The 16,039-nt window shown below is 47.5% G+C and overlaps 1 protein-coding gene across 1 annotated transcript; it reads left to right on the top strand.

The window, feature by feature from the left end:
* The first annotated feature begins 14,384 nt into the window (after window positions 1-14,384).
* Window positions 14,385-15,514, top strand: TMEM30B (transmembrane protein 30B). The gene has a single exon (XM_060254348.1). The coding sequence runs from the start codon at window positions 14,406-14,408 to the stop codon at window positions 15,459-15,461; it is 1,056 nt and encodes a 351-aa protein (XP_060110331.1). The 5' UTR covers window positions 14,385-14,405; the 3' UTR covers window positions 15,462-15,514.
* Window positions 15,515-16,039: the final 525 nt, after the last annotated feature.

Genomic DNA, 16,039 nt, shown 5'->3' with positions numbered 1-16,039 from the left:
CTTGCTTGTGAGTGTGCCGCCCTCCTCCGATCCCTGAGGTCCTGACGGAGGCGGTCACGCACACGAGCCACCCGAGAGGGCGAGGCAGGGGGGCTGGGATCTTCTTCAGCAGGAGGCAGGGGTACTGGTGCAGGTGGCAGGGGTACAGTTTCCTTGGCAGACTCGTCTTCCTCTGCAGGGTCCCCAGCACCCATGACATTGCAGCCTGTGTCAGTCTTCAAGGCTAGCTTTTCTCCGCACAACACAGAGATAGGGGAAGAAAGGAAGCCAAATGGAGCTCATTTGCAGCTTGTGTCAGTCTTCAAGGCTAGCTTTTCTCTGCACAACAGAGAGATGGGGGAAGGAAGCAGAGCAGAGGTCATGCTTTGCTGGGGGCGGGGCTAGCTTTGGCTTTTCTTGTGACCCAGTAGTGAGGTTTCCGTGGCCCGGTATCGGGTCCCAACCCTGCAAATGGGAAACAGTGTTGTAAAGGATTATGAGTGGGAAGATGGCTGAGAACTTTCTCTGTGTTTAGTTCTGTGGTAATGATCCATTTTTGAAGTGGTGAATGAATGTTGACTGTGTTTAGAATGCATAATTTGGGTATAATATGGACTTGTATGACTTACAATATGTGATTTTGTATGATTTTGTGTATTTTAGATGAGTGGGGAATGCGTCTTTGAGGAAAGGTGAACCGGAAACGGTAATAAATACTGGCGTTACTGTCAGAGGCTTCCTTTGCACCCACTTTTATGAATTCCAACTTGTTGATGTTCTGAAGCTGTTATAACTGCTGTTTGGAAATAGGAAAGAACTGATATAAAATCATAAAGCACTTTTCTTCAATGGAATCAGCACAAGCGCTAGCACTTTAACCCGCCCTGCAGGAGTGGAGTTGGGGGGCAAAGTTGAGGGGCAAAGTTACTGAAGTCTGAAATAAGCTACTGAAGCCTGAAACTGACATGCTTACATGGGACTGAATGGACTGGGACTTTGGTTGTTATGATTTATGTTTGACTGTTTACAATTTACTGTAATAATAATGAAATATATGTAACACTGAGATATAAAATTCATTCTTCAGGCTGTTTCACCCTCAAGAGAGTTTTGGAACCAGGTTTAACAGCAGCAACTTCTGGTATTTTGAACTTCGTTCATCTTACAGTTTTTTCGGTTTGACCTTGCTGCGGTTCTCTAGGGTGATATATTTATAGACATTTTGCCTGTTTCAGACCTGGTTTTACTGTATTCCACTGTTATAGTACTAGGCAGGGATGTTGAACTCATTTGTTATGAGGGCTGGATCTGACATGAGACTTTGTTGGGCCAGGCCATGTATGTCATAAAATGTAATGCCAGGTAGTGGAGATATAAACTTTATAAAAGACACAGACGAACACAAAGATTTTTTAAAAAACTTAAAATATGTTTAAAGAGTAGCACTCTTGCAATATTGTTTATTTAACCGTCTGTGATCACTGGCGCCTCTTGTGCTGAATTATTGCATCAAAATCTGGAGGCAATTTCTGTGCTGTAGCAATCTTGAGTATGCTGTTTGCGTGTGTAACTGTAAGTTGCAAACTTACCTTTGATTTATTGACATTCATTACAGAAATCTCATGGCCAATGCTTTGAGCTAAGACCAGAGGAAAACATGAAATGGCTGGGAATTGCCAATTTTTTGTATATAAGTTGCTTCATGCGTAGGGCCAGCCCTAGGGTGTGCGGTGCCCCAGGCAGAGTTGCCACGCCATGCCCCCCCACTCCCTCCCCTCCCATCTTGTCCAGCCCCTACTTTCTTCCCACACTCAGAGGGGCCACTTCAAAGCCGGTATCTCAGTAAAGTGTTCTCTTAAGAGAGCACACGATGGAATGAGGCTTCACTCCTCCCTCCCTTCAATGGGAGAAGAGAGCAAAGCCTTGTTGCCGCATGCGCTCTCTTAAGAGAACGCTTTACTGAGATGCTGGCTTTGAAGCAGCTGGGTAAGGTTGATGCTGGTGTAGATCCTCTGAGCACACTGCGGGGGAGGGGATGAATTAGGCATTTGTCTGGCGTACTGGAAGAGAGGGGGAGTCCAATTTGGTGGTGCCTTAGGCAAATGCTTTATTTGCCTAGTGGGTGAGCTGGCCCTGTTAATGTGCTGGGCAACCAATAAAGAAAATAGAGGCTTTGCTCTGTTGCTTAATTGAGCAAATCTGGCAAAACAAGCTGTGATGCAAAAGGAAGCAAGAGAGGAAGAAGGAAGCAGAAACAATGAGTTACTCACAGGACTGATAGGAGCCCTCCAGGGCCTGATCCAGACCACAGGCCGCATGTTTGACACCCCTGTTATAGTTTCTCCCTATTATTTCTTTAGCGAATTCATATGCTACTTCTTCAGAGAGCTACCTATTATTAGTGGCTTTGGAATAAACAAATAAACAAACAGCCCAGAGAACCGCCGTGTAGCTGCGCTCAAGTGCAGAACTAGTGTAGTCGGCTGCCAAAGGGGAGACATTATGCCACGAGTGGAGGGGGAGCACGGGTCCAACGAGTGAGAGAGAACCTGTCACCATGGTGATTCCGCCCATGCACACTCCATTAGCCCGCTGCTGAGGTGGGGGTGGGGAAGGCACTGGCTCGCACAGGACCATGGGATTGGCCAGCTAGTTGCATGTGACCAGGAGAGGGTGTGGAAAGACCGCACCTGAGAGGCTGTCAATCCCTTCACACCCTCCTGCTGTCAAAGATTCTGCCAATGGCAGAGAGATGGGCAGAAGCATGCGCAGACAAACAAGAACCACAAAGTGCAGGAGTTTGCTGCCCTAAACAGTGGCTGGAATGTGTGTCTGGGAGTGGGCAGACCACCAAGTCCAAAAGACATCCCCCACCACCACCTGGAGCCCCCCCTGGTGTTGCCCTGCTGCCGCCCCCCGCTATGTGCAAGGAACACCTCCCCTGGAGGCCACAGAACTCAGAGTGTGAGCCGCTGGGCATGTATCCACTTCATCAGCCCCCCCCCCCCTTTGTGACCTGCGCACAACAGCCCTGTGGGGTCGGGTAGGCCGTCAACCCAGCCAAGATGCCAAGCAGGAGAGATAGCAGAGGGCACAGCTCAGACTTTATTTTTCCGGAACAGAGTGCAACAGTTTCCCTGGTGCACGCTGGGTGGGGCTCCATTCAGAGCGGTGGGCAGAAACAGCTGAGGAAGTGTGTGTGGGGGGGGGTGCAGCGACCCATGCGGAAGCATCTGTGTTGGAGTCCCACCTGCAAAACGGAGAGAGAGATCAAGAGCACCTGCAGGGGTGGCAGCTGGAGGAGTAGGCTGCGTTCCAGCTGGGTGCTCTCTTAAAGGGACAGTCTCTGACCCACCTCCCCGCATCAGGGCAGCTGCCACCCACACCCACATGCCCTGCCAGGGGTTGGGAATGCGGCAGAGGGCAGACCAAAGGAAGGGAGCAGGCAGCAGCACAGGGGAGCGGGGTAAGCAAATGCCCCCTGCTGGAGCCCATTGCCTGGTTCAAGTGCCAGAGACGCTCGCACACCGAGAGGTTGAGAGCGAGGGATGGGGGAGGACAGTGGGGGTGCACAGTGGAACTTACCCAGCCATGGGTGACAGTCCTTGCATGCAGATTCTTTGGGAGCCCAGAACCTGTGGAGACCTGGAAACAAGAGCAGTTAGCCCCAGGGAGAGACCACGCTCTCTCCCTTGCAAGTCAAAGATACTGTCAAAGCAACCACACAATGAAAAACCCGTCACCAACTTGCCTGCCTGTCCCTCGCTCTAAGTCTGTATGGCAGGGAGCTCCCCAGCAGTACTTCCCACCATGCGAAGCTGTCCCTAACAACTGAGTTGTGCGAGGCCAGTGTGGAAGTATTTATAGGAGGAGGGGGACTGCAATTGAGTGCTGGGGAGGGGGCTCATCAGCCCAAGGTGCGAGGGGATTGGTGAGGTAATCACAATGCTCCCTAAGGGGTTTGCGAGCTTCTGCAGCAGCAGAGGTGACCTTTGTTTTTGGTTTCAATGAGTGGACATATGGACATATGAAGCTGCCTTATACTGAATCAGACCCTTGGTCCATCAAAGTCAGCATTGCCTACTCAGACTGGCAGCAGCTCTCCAGGGTCTCAACAAGCTGAGGTTTTCCACACCTATTTGCCTGGACCCTTTTTTGGAGATGCCAGGGATTGAACCTGGGACCTTCTGCTTCCCAAACAGATGCTCTACCACTGAGCCACCGTCCCTCCCCAATGTGCCTATGGGATACGCCATTGTTTTTGCAGATGTAATGTTGTGCCTCTGAGGGGGCGTGTCATGGCCCAAACTACTCAGGGAGCCGCCTAAGCCTGGCTGCGCCCCCAACTCCACCCACTCCTGCACCAGAGTGCCACGCTTCACCTCACTTCCGCCAATGCTCGGGCGCAGCCCTCAGGTGCCGCTGCTCTTGGGCAAAGCGGTGCTCTGGCGGCCCCATGCGCATGTAACTTCCCTCTGCTGTAGCGGAGCCGGCCATACATGGGCGCAAATGCTTCTTGCGCCCACGTAGCGGATTGTCTGCTTCCAAAAGACTTTCTGCCCCCCCCCTTAGGATTGTGCTCAAAATGTATTAGAAAAACATATGCTCTAGAACATACTATCAACTGTTTTAAAAATATCTCAGCTGCTGCAGAGCATGAAATGGCAGGCTGAACATGGCATGGAGCCTTTGTGTTCATCCACAATCATATCTCTGGGCATGTGCTGGAAATTAGAAGCATTCACTTGCTACCCCATGCCCACTTTGCACATTACAAAGTCCATGTGACCATGTGCATGTTCAATAGTCATGTTCCAAAAGTTCACCACTGGACACTTAATTCTCAGCTGTGCTGAATAATTCACAACATGGTGCAGAGAGCAAGGCACTTAAATCTTCCTTCCTGCATAATTTTCCCAACCCAAAATGGCTCCCAGGATCCATTATTTGCTCACTGGGGAAACTTACATGTACTGATGCCCATATGTAATATCAAGAAAACAATGTGGAGGAGGGGGGCTGAAGCCACGGCACCAATCCACAGCCTCCATGCACCAGATAACTGAATTGCCAGAATGGAACTCCAGCAGTGTGCGGAATCAACTCCTTCGAGTCAATGATCATACATATTCCTTATTGTATTGTAGTGTATTGTATTGGAGATGTAAATTTTTGTACTTCGAATCATGAAAAAAAGAAAACATACAACATTTTTGAATTATTCATAGATTGTATTTATTTCTTTAGTAATTACATTCATGAGCTGTTATAGCTTCTGTTGCAGGTTTTCTGTCACAGCTTCCTCCTCGGTTTTTTGGTTTAGCATGGAACTCCAGGCACATGCCTCATCCAAAGTCCTCGTGGTGGCCACATGGACTTCATAACGTGAGACTTACAGTGGGCTTTGTAATAATGACTGACTTACCTGAAGAAATGAGCAGTGACCCATGAAAGCTCCTACCCCACCACAAATTTTGTTAGACTTTAAGGTGCTACTGGACTCTTGCTCTTTTCTACCACTACAGACAGACTAACAAGGCTACCCATCTTGATCAGTGCTCTCCCCTAAGCAGGGTTACTCCCTTCTACATCCAGTTAGGTCAATGGGCTAAGAAAGGTGTAGGAGTGCTCAGGATCACTCTGCTAATGTCTAGAAAGGCTGGGGTGGGGAAGTGAACCCCCCACACACACACACACTAATGACTACACTAACAATTCAAGCAAACAACAATAAGCCCCCAAAGCCAAATTCATATACATTCAAGAGGGCCTGTGGCTCAGTGGTAGAGCATCTGCTTGGCATGCACTAAGTCCCAGGTTCTATCCCCAGCATCTCCAGTTAAGGAAATCAAGTAGCACTTGATGTGAAAGTCCTCCACTGATGGATTTACCGAGGACAGGAAGCAGAAGGGATGAACCCAGGTAAAGAGGACAGCTTGACAACATATTTAATCATTCTTCAAGATTCACAAGCACCTATTTGTGTAAAGTCCTTTTTTGGAAAAAGCAGCAACAATCTAATTTCTCTTCTCTGTAGGAATGCTCAAAGTTAACAGTCACTCCTCTTTTCAGAAGGCATTTATGCTTGGTTGATGTTTAACTACTGACCAACCTTGAAATAGCTTAGAGGGAAGTGCTCCATAGGGTCTCGGAGAACCAAAGAGAATTCTTCAACAGGAGAGGTCATTATCGGAAACCTGAGCATTAATTCAGCGGTGCGTGTACAAAGCCCTGACCGTAAGCCTCTGTGAAATGAGGGCAGCAGCAACCAATGTAAGACTTCCTTGACAACAAGTTTAGTGCACTAGCAATGAAACTGAGGTCATGTACATATGGGTTGTTTGCCTCAGCCCAGAGGTTGTTGGGAAGTGTGCGTGGTGGTGGTGGGGAGGTTCCTATTTCCCCCAATATTGTGCTTCCATGCACCTCCAGGTCTCACCTGTCTTTTCTGCAACACATTGGTGTGGTTCACCCTGCCTCAGTTCCCTGCAGCAGCCATTTCCTGAGGAGATCTTGAAGGCTCCCACACTTCTGCCATTCCACAAGTTGTATAAAACAGAATTGTTCGAGACAGCATTTTTATAAAGGAAATAAGGCTGCAGTAGAACATGGAGGGAAATGGAGAGCAGAAAGAAATGCCAAGAATCTGACATGAGACAGCACGGAATTAAAATAAGCCACAATTCAATGAGAATTTCTCACTTGGCCCTGCAAATCCTTACTTCACATCCCAGCTCTAGCCACAAATCCATTCTATTTCCTTCAGTAAGCCACACAAACAGTGTAATCCTATCAAATCCTGCATCTGTTTAAATCCACAGGCTAGAAGTATGAAGGGTGTTCCTCTGTTTAAAATTGCCCTGAGGGTAATTTGTTTTTAAAAAATCACCTTTAAAATGACACTTCACGTTAGGTCCTATTACTTCTTAGTGTATACAGAAGACTTTTGCTCACACACCCCACCCCCTACAAGTTCAGCTTGTTGGTCTTCTGGTTGGCCACTGTGTGAAAGAGGATGCTGGACCAGGTTGGTCCTTCGTCATCCAGCACGGAACTCATCTCATGTTCCAAAAGTCAGTCAGGGATCTTTGGGACTGAGTGGAGTTTTGAACTTGGGATCCCTTGTCCAAACCCAACAGTCTAACCATGCCAGTCCTCAGTGGCTTTCTTGATTCTTCCAGCAATAGCTGTGGGGAGGCATTGTGTGTGAAGTCTTTGACCTTAAGTTCCATCTATCTACATGTAATACTCATAGAATTGTGTGCTATGGCTGCTAGCTCCAGGCTGGGAATATCCTGGAGATTTGTGGATGGAGTCTGGGGAGGGGAAGCTCTGGGGAGGGAAAGAACCTCAGAAGGGTGTAATGCCATACAGTCTACCCTTCAAAGCAGTCATTTTCTCCAGGGGGATTGATCTCTGTAGTCTGGAGGCCAGTTGCAATTCCAAGAGATCTCACCCAAAGTCTGGCAAACCTGCACCACACCCAGCAAAGACACATTTGAGATAATCCAAAAGTGATTTTTTTTTTTTAAGCTGCAGGGTCTATACATGTTTTTCTGAATGGAAGGACCAAAGTTTTGTGTGGAACAGAGAGTATTACTCCTTTCCACCAATAATGTGTGCTAATATCTGGGGGCAAAACTAGGAAAACTACACAGCACTTGAATAGCAAAAGAAGCAGGAGGAGGACCAGTCTGCAACAAGAATTTAGGGAGCTGCTCTTGCACTACCACAGGGCATACATCCCTACTGTTTAGAGACTGCCCCCTACAGGAGATAAGGAAGCTGCTCACTAGCTCAAGATGAAAAGTAAAACAGAAGACCAGCAGCACCTTAAAGACTAGGGGTGGCCAAACTGTGGCTGGGGAACCACATATGGCTCTTTCATACATTGTGTGGCTCTCAAAGCCCCCATTGCCCTGTCAGCTGGCTTGGAGAAGGCGTTTGTCTCTCTAAAACATTAGTTCAAGCCGGAGAATACATTTAAAGTTGCTTTCTTTCCACCTCTCGCTCCCGCCTTCATCCTCCATCTATTTGCTTTCCTTCATTCCTTCCCCCCCCCTCCTTCCTTCAATGCCCATCTCCTGCGGCTCTCAAACATCTGACATTTGCGTCTTGCGGCTCTCAAACGTCTGATGTTTATTCTATGCAGCTCTTAAATTTAGCAAGTTTGGGCACCCCTGTTAGGCTGTCATTTAGTTCTGTATGAGCTTATGGAGCTACACAGAAATAAATGTTAGTGAAAATAAAAGGGCTGCAGTGGTCACTGAGATTAAAAATAAGGCTGAGGCCAATGGTGCAAAATAAACTATATTTTATTACTCATTTAAAATCACCAGGGAGCTTCTTCAGGGGAATTTGTAATATATAATATGCCATTACAATACGGAGCTTACATAATTGTTATTTTTTAAAAAAATTATATTTTTAAAAAAGCATTATGTTAAAAGTCAAATTACAGGTTGTCAAGGCTTTTTTTCTGGAAAAAGAGGTGTTGGAACTCTCAAGAGGGAAATGAAGGAGAAACACATGGATATGCCTCATGAACGCGTAAACATTTTTTGAGAATTCTGTTTCCACAGAGGTTCCGGAACTCTGTTCTACTGCGTTCCCCCAGAAAAAAAGCCCTGCAGGTTGTACAATAAATACCAATGATGTACAAAACTGCTAGACTGAGATTGCATGAAGGAAAACAAAGGAGAGATAGAAAAAACTCCCTGAAGGTAAGAGAGATAAGATAAAATGTTTAGCACCCAACAGGTTTTGGTTCAAATTTTAAAATATTTTTTGTGCCTGAATGAATGTTACAAACCTGTTAGTCTTCCAGTGATTCTTTAAAAAGAGTACAAGATCAGTAGCAAATTGCCACTGGAAGGAGTTTTTCATCTGCATATCATAGAGGAAGCTTTTTTTAAAAAAAGACTATGAACAGAAAATGCTGCATCTGATTCACACACTAAAAGGCTTCTTTTGATTTTTGTTTCTGTTTCTGTTTTAGAAAGGCATGCTTTATTCGAGCAATGAAAGATTAATGGTCCTATACATATCAGTAGGTCAGGAAACAAGACACCCACATGCAAGGTCTCAGGAAATTCCCCAGTTGTGCAGAAAAAAGAGACTTTGTAATTAAAAAAACCAGGAAACTGCCAGATAATGACTGAACATGCTCATTTTTTTCCAGAACTCACCATATTTTGAGGGCAGCTGAAAGACAAAAGAAAGGGAAGCAAGGAAATCAGCCTATAAAACCCCCTCAAAAGGGTGAGCCCTATCCACCCAATCTCTACCTCTGGAGGGGTTTTCTGCATGGGGTTTTTGCTTCAGCTTGGCTTCTTGAATGCATCAGGCTTTTCTCCTCTCTTAGCCACAGTATTTGCTGGGTCGTTGCTCTTTGGTCCATCAAAGTCAGTATTGTCTACTCAGACCAGCAGTGGCTCTCCAAGGTTTTTGTTTTGTTATTTTCCCAGGAGTTTTTTTTCAGACCTCTGCAAAAAAAAAATGGCCTGTAAAAAAAAAAACCACTGGCAAATCTTGAAGGGAAAAAAAAGGGAGAAGAAAAAACCACACAGACACCTTTGCTAAGATAGGGAGGAAACCCATGCAGTTACGAAGCCAAGCTGGAACTGCAGCAGAAAACATCCAGCATGGGAAGCAGAAGGTTAAAATGCCACCCAACCTAGACTGTGGCACACAATTCTGGAGCTAGATCCTCCTGTTTACCTAATAGCAGTCAGTGCCGTAAGCAGGTATGTTACAGCTAGCGTTGCTACCACCAGGTTGGGGAATTGCTAGAAATTCTGGGGTGAAGCCCGGGGAGAGTGAGGTTTGGGATGGGACTTCAGTGAGGTATAATGCCAAAGAGCCCACTCTCCAAGCTGCCATTTTCCCCAGTGGAATTGAACTCTGTAGTCTGGAGGTCAGTTATAATTCCAGATCTCCAAGCCCCCCACCCCAGGCTGGCAGCGTTACAGTGCAGGGCTGCTGAATTGCCTTGCGCTACTGAGGACAGAGAGTTTTCCCAATTATTTGTCCCCCCTTCACCCCGTCATGAACTCTCAAACTTAAAATCATATATTTTCAGAAAGCAAAACGTGCACAAATTCGTTGGGATGAGGAAGGCAGAACAGCCACTAAACAATGTCTGAGAAAGAAATACATCAATAGCTTTCAGTCAAAATTTTATTCAGTAAAGAGTCAAATGTGTATTAAAAAACAAGGGGTGGAGTAAGGGGAGGGAAGAGTCTATTTATCATACTTCCTTTGGAGTTTATTATTAAACATTTTTGTTAACCTGAATGAAAATTTAAAGAACCTCTCTTAGAGATGTTAATGATTTCTTAACTACATCTTTATACAGTCCTAAAAATCACGGAGAGATTAGAATCAGAAAACAATTGAGGGGCTTGCCCAGGCCAAAACTTCTTCCTGGTACAGGGCTTGTGGTCATACTCTGTGGAATTTTTAAAAGGTGTCATACAGGTTTATAGTCATTCAAGCAAGTGACTGGAAGCATGCAAGAAACACCTGTTTTGGTGTGTATAGCCATGATGCTAAAAAAGAAAATAAAAAAAGAAATGTTAACTCTACCAGAGGTTTAATAGCTGAGCACATGTTACATGAAGAAGCTTCCGAGTTCAATTAAAGGCATCTCTTTTAAGAGTTCTCTGTATATATTGATATTTGTACCCAGCTTTTCTCTTCCATTGTAGACATAAGCAGTTGTTGGAAATGTGTATGAAGGGCACCGATGGCTGCAATCCTAGGAACACTTTCCTGGGAATAAGCCCTAATGAATAACATGGGACCCACTTCCAAGCAGACTTTCTTAGGCCTGTTCCCCAATTCATTAGCCCAACCCACAACCATTATTGCACAACACACTTACAAAGAACAGCCCCCAAGTGATATTCTGTAATGCACGTTCTTCTGTTGACCATACAAGAAGCCAACAAATATATCTGAGCAACCTTATCCTGACCTGGCTTACGCAGTCACATCCCCCAATTTCAGTAGGACTTATTACCTACTAGGCCATAGGATTAGCCTCCTAGATGAGAACACACCACAATGCTGGTAGCTAATTATTACATAATTACAGCATGCTGAGCAAATCAGCACAGTACCATTGCATATTCAAAGACTGGATTTTGCTGAAACTAAAAGTCAATTTTCTGCAGAACTAGCTGGCTCCATGGCCTCATTCATTTGTGCATAAAGTTCATCAAGGGGAAGGAAGGTGGCATGGTACAGCCCAGGGGTCCCTGATTTTTTTTAGCCTGTGAGTACCCTGGGAACAGAGCCCTGTGGCACAGAGTGGTAAGCTGCAGTACTGCAGTCTGAGCTCTGCTCACGACCTGAGTTTGATCCTGGCGGAAGCTGGGTTCAAGTAGCTGACTCAGGGTTGACTCAGCCTTCCATCCTTCCAAGGTTGGTAAAATGAGTACCTAGCTTGCTGGGGGTAAAGCGTAGGTGACTGGGGAAGGCAATGGCAAACCACCCCGTAAAAAGTCTACCATGAAAACGTCGTGATGCGATGTCACCCCAGAAACAACTGGTGCTTACACCTTTTACCTTGGGAACGCTGGCACAAGATGGTGGCCAAAATCATAAGATCACCATGAGGTGGAGCCACACACAAAGGAAGCCCAAGTACAAAGGACAAGAGAAGCAGTTTTTAAAAATGCACTGGGAAAGATGAGCGAGAAAGAGAATAAAATCAACACTGTGATGGCAGCTGCCACCAAAATAACAAACGTTTTGATTTGCACAGCCCATCAGATCTCTAGTGGCCAACTGGAAGCCCTGCTGGACACAACCCCATGTGGCCACTTTCTAAAAACACCTGGTGGGCACCAGGAAAGGACACCACATTGGGGACCCTGGGTATAGATTGATCTCAGAGGGTAAGCAGGGTTGGTACTTGGATGAAGACCACCGAGGAAGACTTACTTACTTACTTACTTTATTCGATTTATATCCCGCCCTACCCCACCGAGGTGGGCTCAGGGCGGCTTACAACAATAAAAGCTAACAAAGGTCGATTTAAATACAATTAAAATTATACAATAAAATACATAAAAGCCTAAAAATACATAAAAGTCACATCGATATACACTATGCTACTATTCCTTAAATCAGTCCTTCAAATTTCCAATATTCAGTAATCTGATGTTTAAGATTTAATATTCAGGCATTCTGCTCACAGTTAATTATATGCCAACCGGAAGAGGGTTGTTTTACAGGCCCTGCGGAACTGTTCAAGGTTCCGCAGGGCCCTCACCTCCTCCGGGAGCTGATTCCACCAACAGGGAGCTGCAATCGAGAAGGCCCTGTCCCTGGAGGACTCTATGGAGGAAGGCAAGAGAAACCACCTCTGCTTCTCATCTACCTTGAAAGCCCCCCTATTGGGGTTGTCATAAGTCAGTTGTGACTTGAGGGCACCTAACTTGTGCTAATTTTTGTTATTACATAACAGGGCAGCTGAAAGTGTTACTAACTCAATTGAAAAGCACTGTCACTTGAAGAATGGGGAGGAAAGAGACATAAGTTCTGCAGTGCTACAGCCGTGAAGGTCTTCATACAAGTAAGTTAATTCCATCACCTTCCAATAAAGAATGCTAAAGTCACTGCATTAGCCATGCACAGATTGGCCCAACCTGGCAAGACTCATTTGGCACATCACAGCAGCTGTATACAAATGAGGAGCTTCAGAAACCTTTATTTCTTCTTAGGAAGATTTGCCTTCAGCAAATCTGCCTTAGAGTTTTCATCAGCTAAGGCAGGGGTCCCCAACTACTGGGCCGTGGACCAGTACCGGTCCATGGCCTGCTAGCAACTGGGCCGCGGAGTGAGGCAGAACAGTCCCAGACTAAAGAAGCAGCATGGCCTAACTCCAAGACCTTGCAGGGTCCCGGACCAGTAGAAGGGGCAGTGCTGCTGTGCTCTTAGCCTACCCCTCATTTATATACTCTTTAAATGGGAAGGGGAGGCAGAAATATGTCCAGTCTCCCTCCATTTAAAGACCCCCATGGGAGGCAGGGATGTGGCGTGGGCGGGGGGGGGAGCCTGGGGTGTCAAAACCCCCAGTGCTGCCCCCCCACGGTCCTTGGAAAAATTGTCTTCCGCAAAACCGGTCCCTGGTGCAAAAAAAGGCTGGGGGCCACTGAACTAAGGTCTCTGTTCCCGGAAGCTACCAGAAACGTTTTTGGATTATTTTCCCAGGAATATTTTTTCAGCGCTGGGATCAACACAAGAGCATTAGTGATAAAAAATGACAAACAGCTTCCCAGTAGGAAGCAAAACAAGAAAAGGGAACTCCTTAAAGACTAAGGAAATGTTACTCCAACAAAACTACATGAACTGAAGCCCAAGTATCACCATACAATGAACAGTGAATGTGGGAAAGACACACTGCCATGCTAGCACACCAAAGCTTATTCTGGAATAACAGTTTTAGTCTTTCAAGCTAAGCAGGGTTGGCCCTGGTTAGTATTTGGTTGGGAGACCACCAAGGAAGTCAGAGTTGCTATGCTACTGGGCAACTCCACCAGAAGGACCACCAACAGATAAATTGTATACTCTGTATAGCACCAATACTTTATTTTAAATTATAACTGACTGTCTTATTGTTTTATATTTGAAATTGAGATGTTGGTTTTTATGTGATTGTTAGCCGGCCTGAGTCCGTTTGGAATGGGCGGGATATAAATGGAAAGTAAATAAAATAAATAAATAAATATGCAAAGACAGACAATGACCAATCACTTCTGGAAGTCTCTCGCCTTGGAAACCCCATCAGCGGTTGCCAGAAGTTGGCTGCGACTCCAGGGCACTTTCCACCACCACCACCGGTCTTGCAGGTGCCAATGGATTCCTGTTTCAGTTTGCAGCAAGAAAGAGACAAACGAGAACAGACTGCCGGAAACGTTACTACGGGAAAGAAGAAAGCTTCCACACAGGGATGAGATCCTGCCCGGCGTTGTGGGGGTCACTTTTGTTAGGCAAAACCCAAACGCCGCGGGCGTAGCTCCAAACGTTGAGAGAAGCATCATCGCGTGGCGCCCTGCTCCTTGTTACCCGTGCCGGCGGGTAAGAAAGTGAGACGCCGCGCCTTCCCCCCGCCGCGAAAGGAGAGGAGGGCGGCCTTCCCTACCTAGGCGCGGCTGCACTGAGGCGAGCCCGCCCCGAGCCGCTCCTCTCCCGGAAAGAGCGCAGGCGGGCGGGGGCTGCTGCTTCGCTCGCTCGGGCACCTGGGCGGGCGGCGCCCCAAACAGGAAAGGCGCTTGGAGAGGCAGCGGGTGCGCAGCGCTGGGCCCGTCTCTCCATCCCCTTTCACCCAATCCCCCTGCCTGGAAGGTGCGGTGCACACCTGGGTCTCTCCCTTCCCGCAGGTGAGGCCTCTCCTTGCCCGGGGGCCGCCAGCCAGCATGGCGGCCGCCGCCTTTCCCTCCTCTTCCTCCTCCCCGCCGGCGCAGCAGCGGCCGGACAACACGGCCTTCACGCAGCAGCGCCTGCCGGCCTGGCAGCCTCTGTTGTCGGCGGGGACGGTGCTGCCGCTCTTCTTCTGCCTGGGCGTGGCCTTCGTGGCGCTGGGCCTGGGCCTCCACTTCTCCTCGGCCACCATCCGCGAGCTGGAGCTGGACTACACGGGCCTGGGCGACTCCAGCTGCGCCCGCTGCGCCAACCTCAGCCTGCAGGCCCTCCACCCGCCCTGCACCTGCGAGCTGCGCTTTTCGCTGGCTGAGGCCTTTCCCGCCCCCGTCTGCCTCTACTACCAGCTCTCCAACTACTACCAAAACAACCGGCGCTACAGCGTCTCCCGCGACGACCAGCAGCTCAGTGGCCTCTCCTGGGCCCTCCGCGACCCTGCAGAGGAGTGCAAGCCCTACCGGCTGAATGCCACCCACACCCCCATCGCGCCCTGCGGCTCTGTGGCCAACAGCCTCTTCAACGACACCTTTGACCTCTTCTACGTGTTCAGTAATGGCACCAAGGGCTTGGTGCCCATGGACAAGAGGGGCATCTCCTGGTGGACCGACACCAACATCAAGTTTCACAACCCCGAGCCTGTCAATGACAGCTTGGCGCTGGCCTTTGAGGGCACCACCAAGCCCCCTAATTGGCCTGTCCCGGTCTATGAGTTAGGCAGCGGCAACAACACGGGCTTTGTCAATGAAGACTTCATCGTCTGGATGAGGACAGCTGCTTTGCCCACCTTCCGCAAGCTCTACTCGCGCATCCGCCTGGCCAATTTCACCATGGGGTTGCCTCGTGGCAACTACTCTCTCCATATCACCTACAATTACCCTGTCCTATCTTTCTACGGCAGCAAGAAGGTCATCTTCAGCACCCTTTCCTGGATGGGGGGCAAAAATCCTTTCCTGGGCATCACCTTCCTGGTTTTTGGCTCAATCTGCATCCTCACTGGCTTTGTTATGTTGGCAGTGCATATAAAATACCAGCATCTCAATGAGATGGATTAGTAAACTCAGCAGTGACAACTCTCAGGGTTTGGGGAGGAAGCCTCAGGGACTGTATAGCCAGCAGCTTTCTACGTGTTAGCAGAATTAAATCTAGTTCGTAGCTATAGCTGGAATCCTACAGGTCTAGAATCAATGGGACTTACTTCTGAGTCATCATAGATAGGATTGGTGTTTTGTGTGTTAATCATTTCCATGGGCATTGAGGTTTATGCAGATAGTTTGGGATTTACTTTTGGTTTCCATACGAGAAACTTTTGGTTTCCATACGAGAAACTGGGCACAGATCTAGGCTGTTTGGCAGATAGTGTGCTTCAAGCAAGAGCGGTCCATGTGATTGATGTAAGCCATATTTTACAGCTATTTGGGGGGGTTTCTTATAGGGATGTTTCAAGTGAATTGATGCTTTAATTGAGAGCAGGGGAACCTCTTGTCCACTTGAGTCTTTGAAGACTAGCAACTTTGAAGGCTAGCAACAGACCATCTTAGGAAGAAACAACTGACATGGTGCTTAATAGAAGTCAAGAGCTATCCTAAAGAGGTCTACTCAGAATCTTACTCAGGTCTATTCAAGGAAGCTT

The sequence above is a fragment of the Heteronotia binoei genome, chromosome 14 (genome assembly GCF_032191835.1).
Source record: "Heteronotia binoei isolate CCM8104 ecotype False Entrance Well chromosome 14, APGP_CSIRO_Hbin_v1, whole genome shotgun sequence".
In the NCBI taxonomy this organism is placed as follows: Eukaryota; Metazoa; Chordata; class Lepidosauria; order Squamata; family Gekkonidae; genus Heteronotia; species Heteronotia binoei.
The sequence above is the reverse complement of the archived record's forward strand: the minus strand, read 5'-3'. Positions and strand labels throughout refer to the sequence as shown.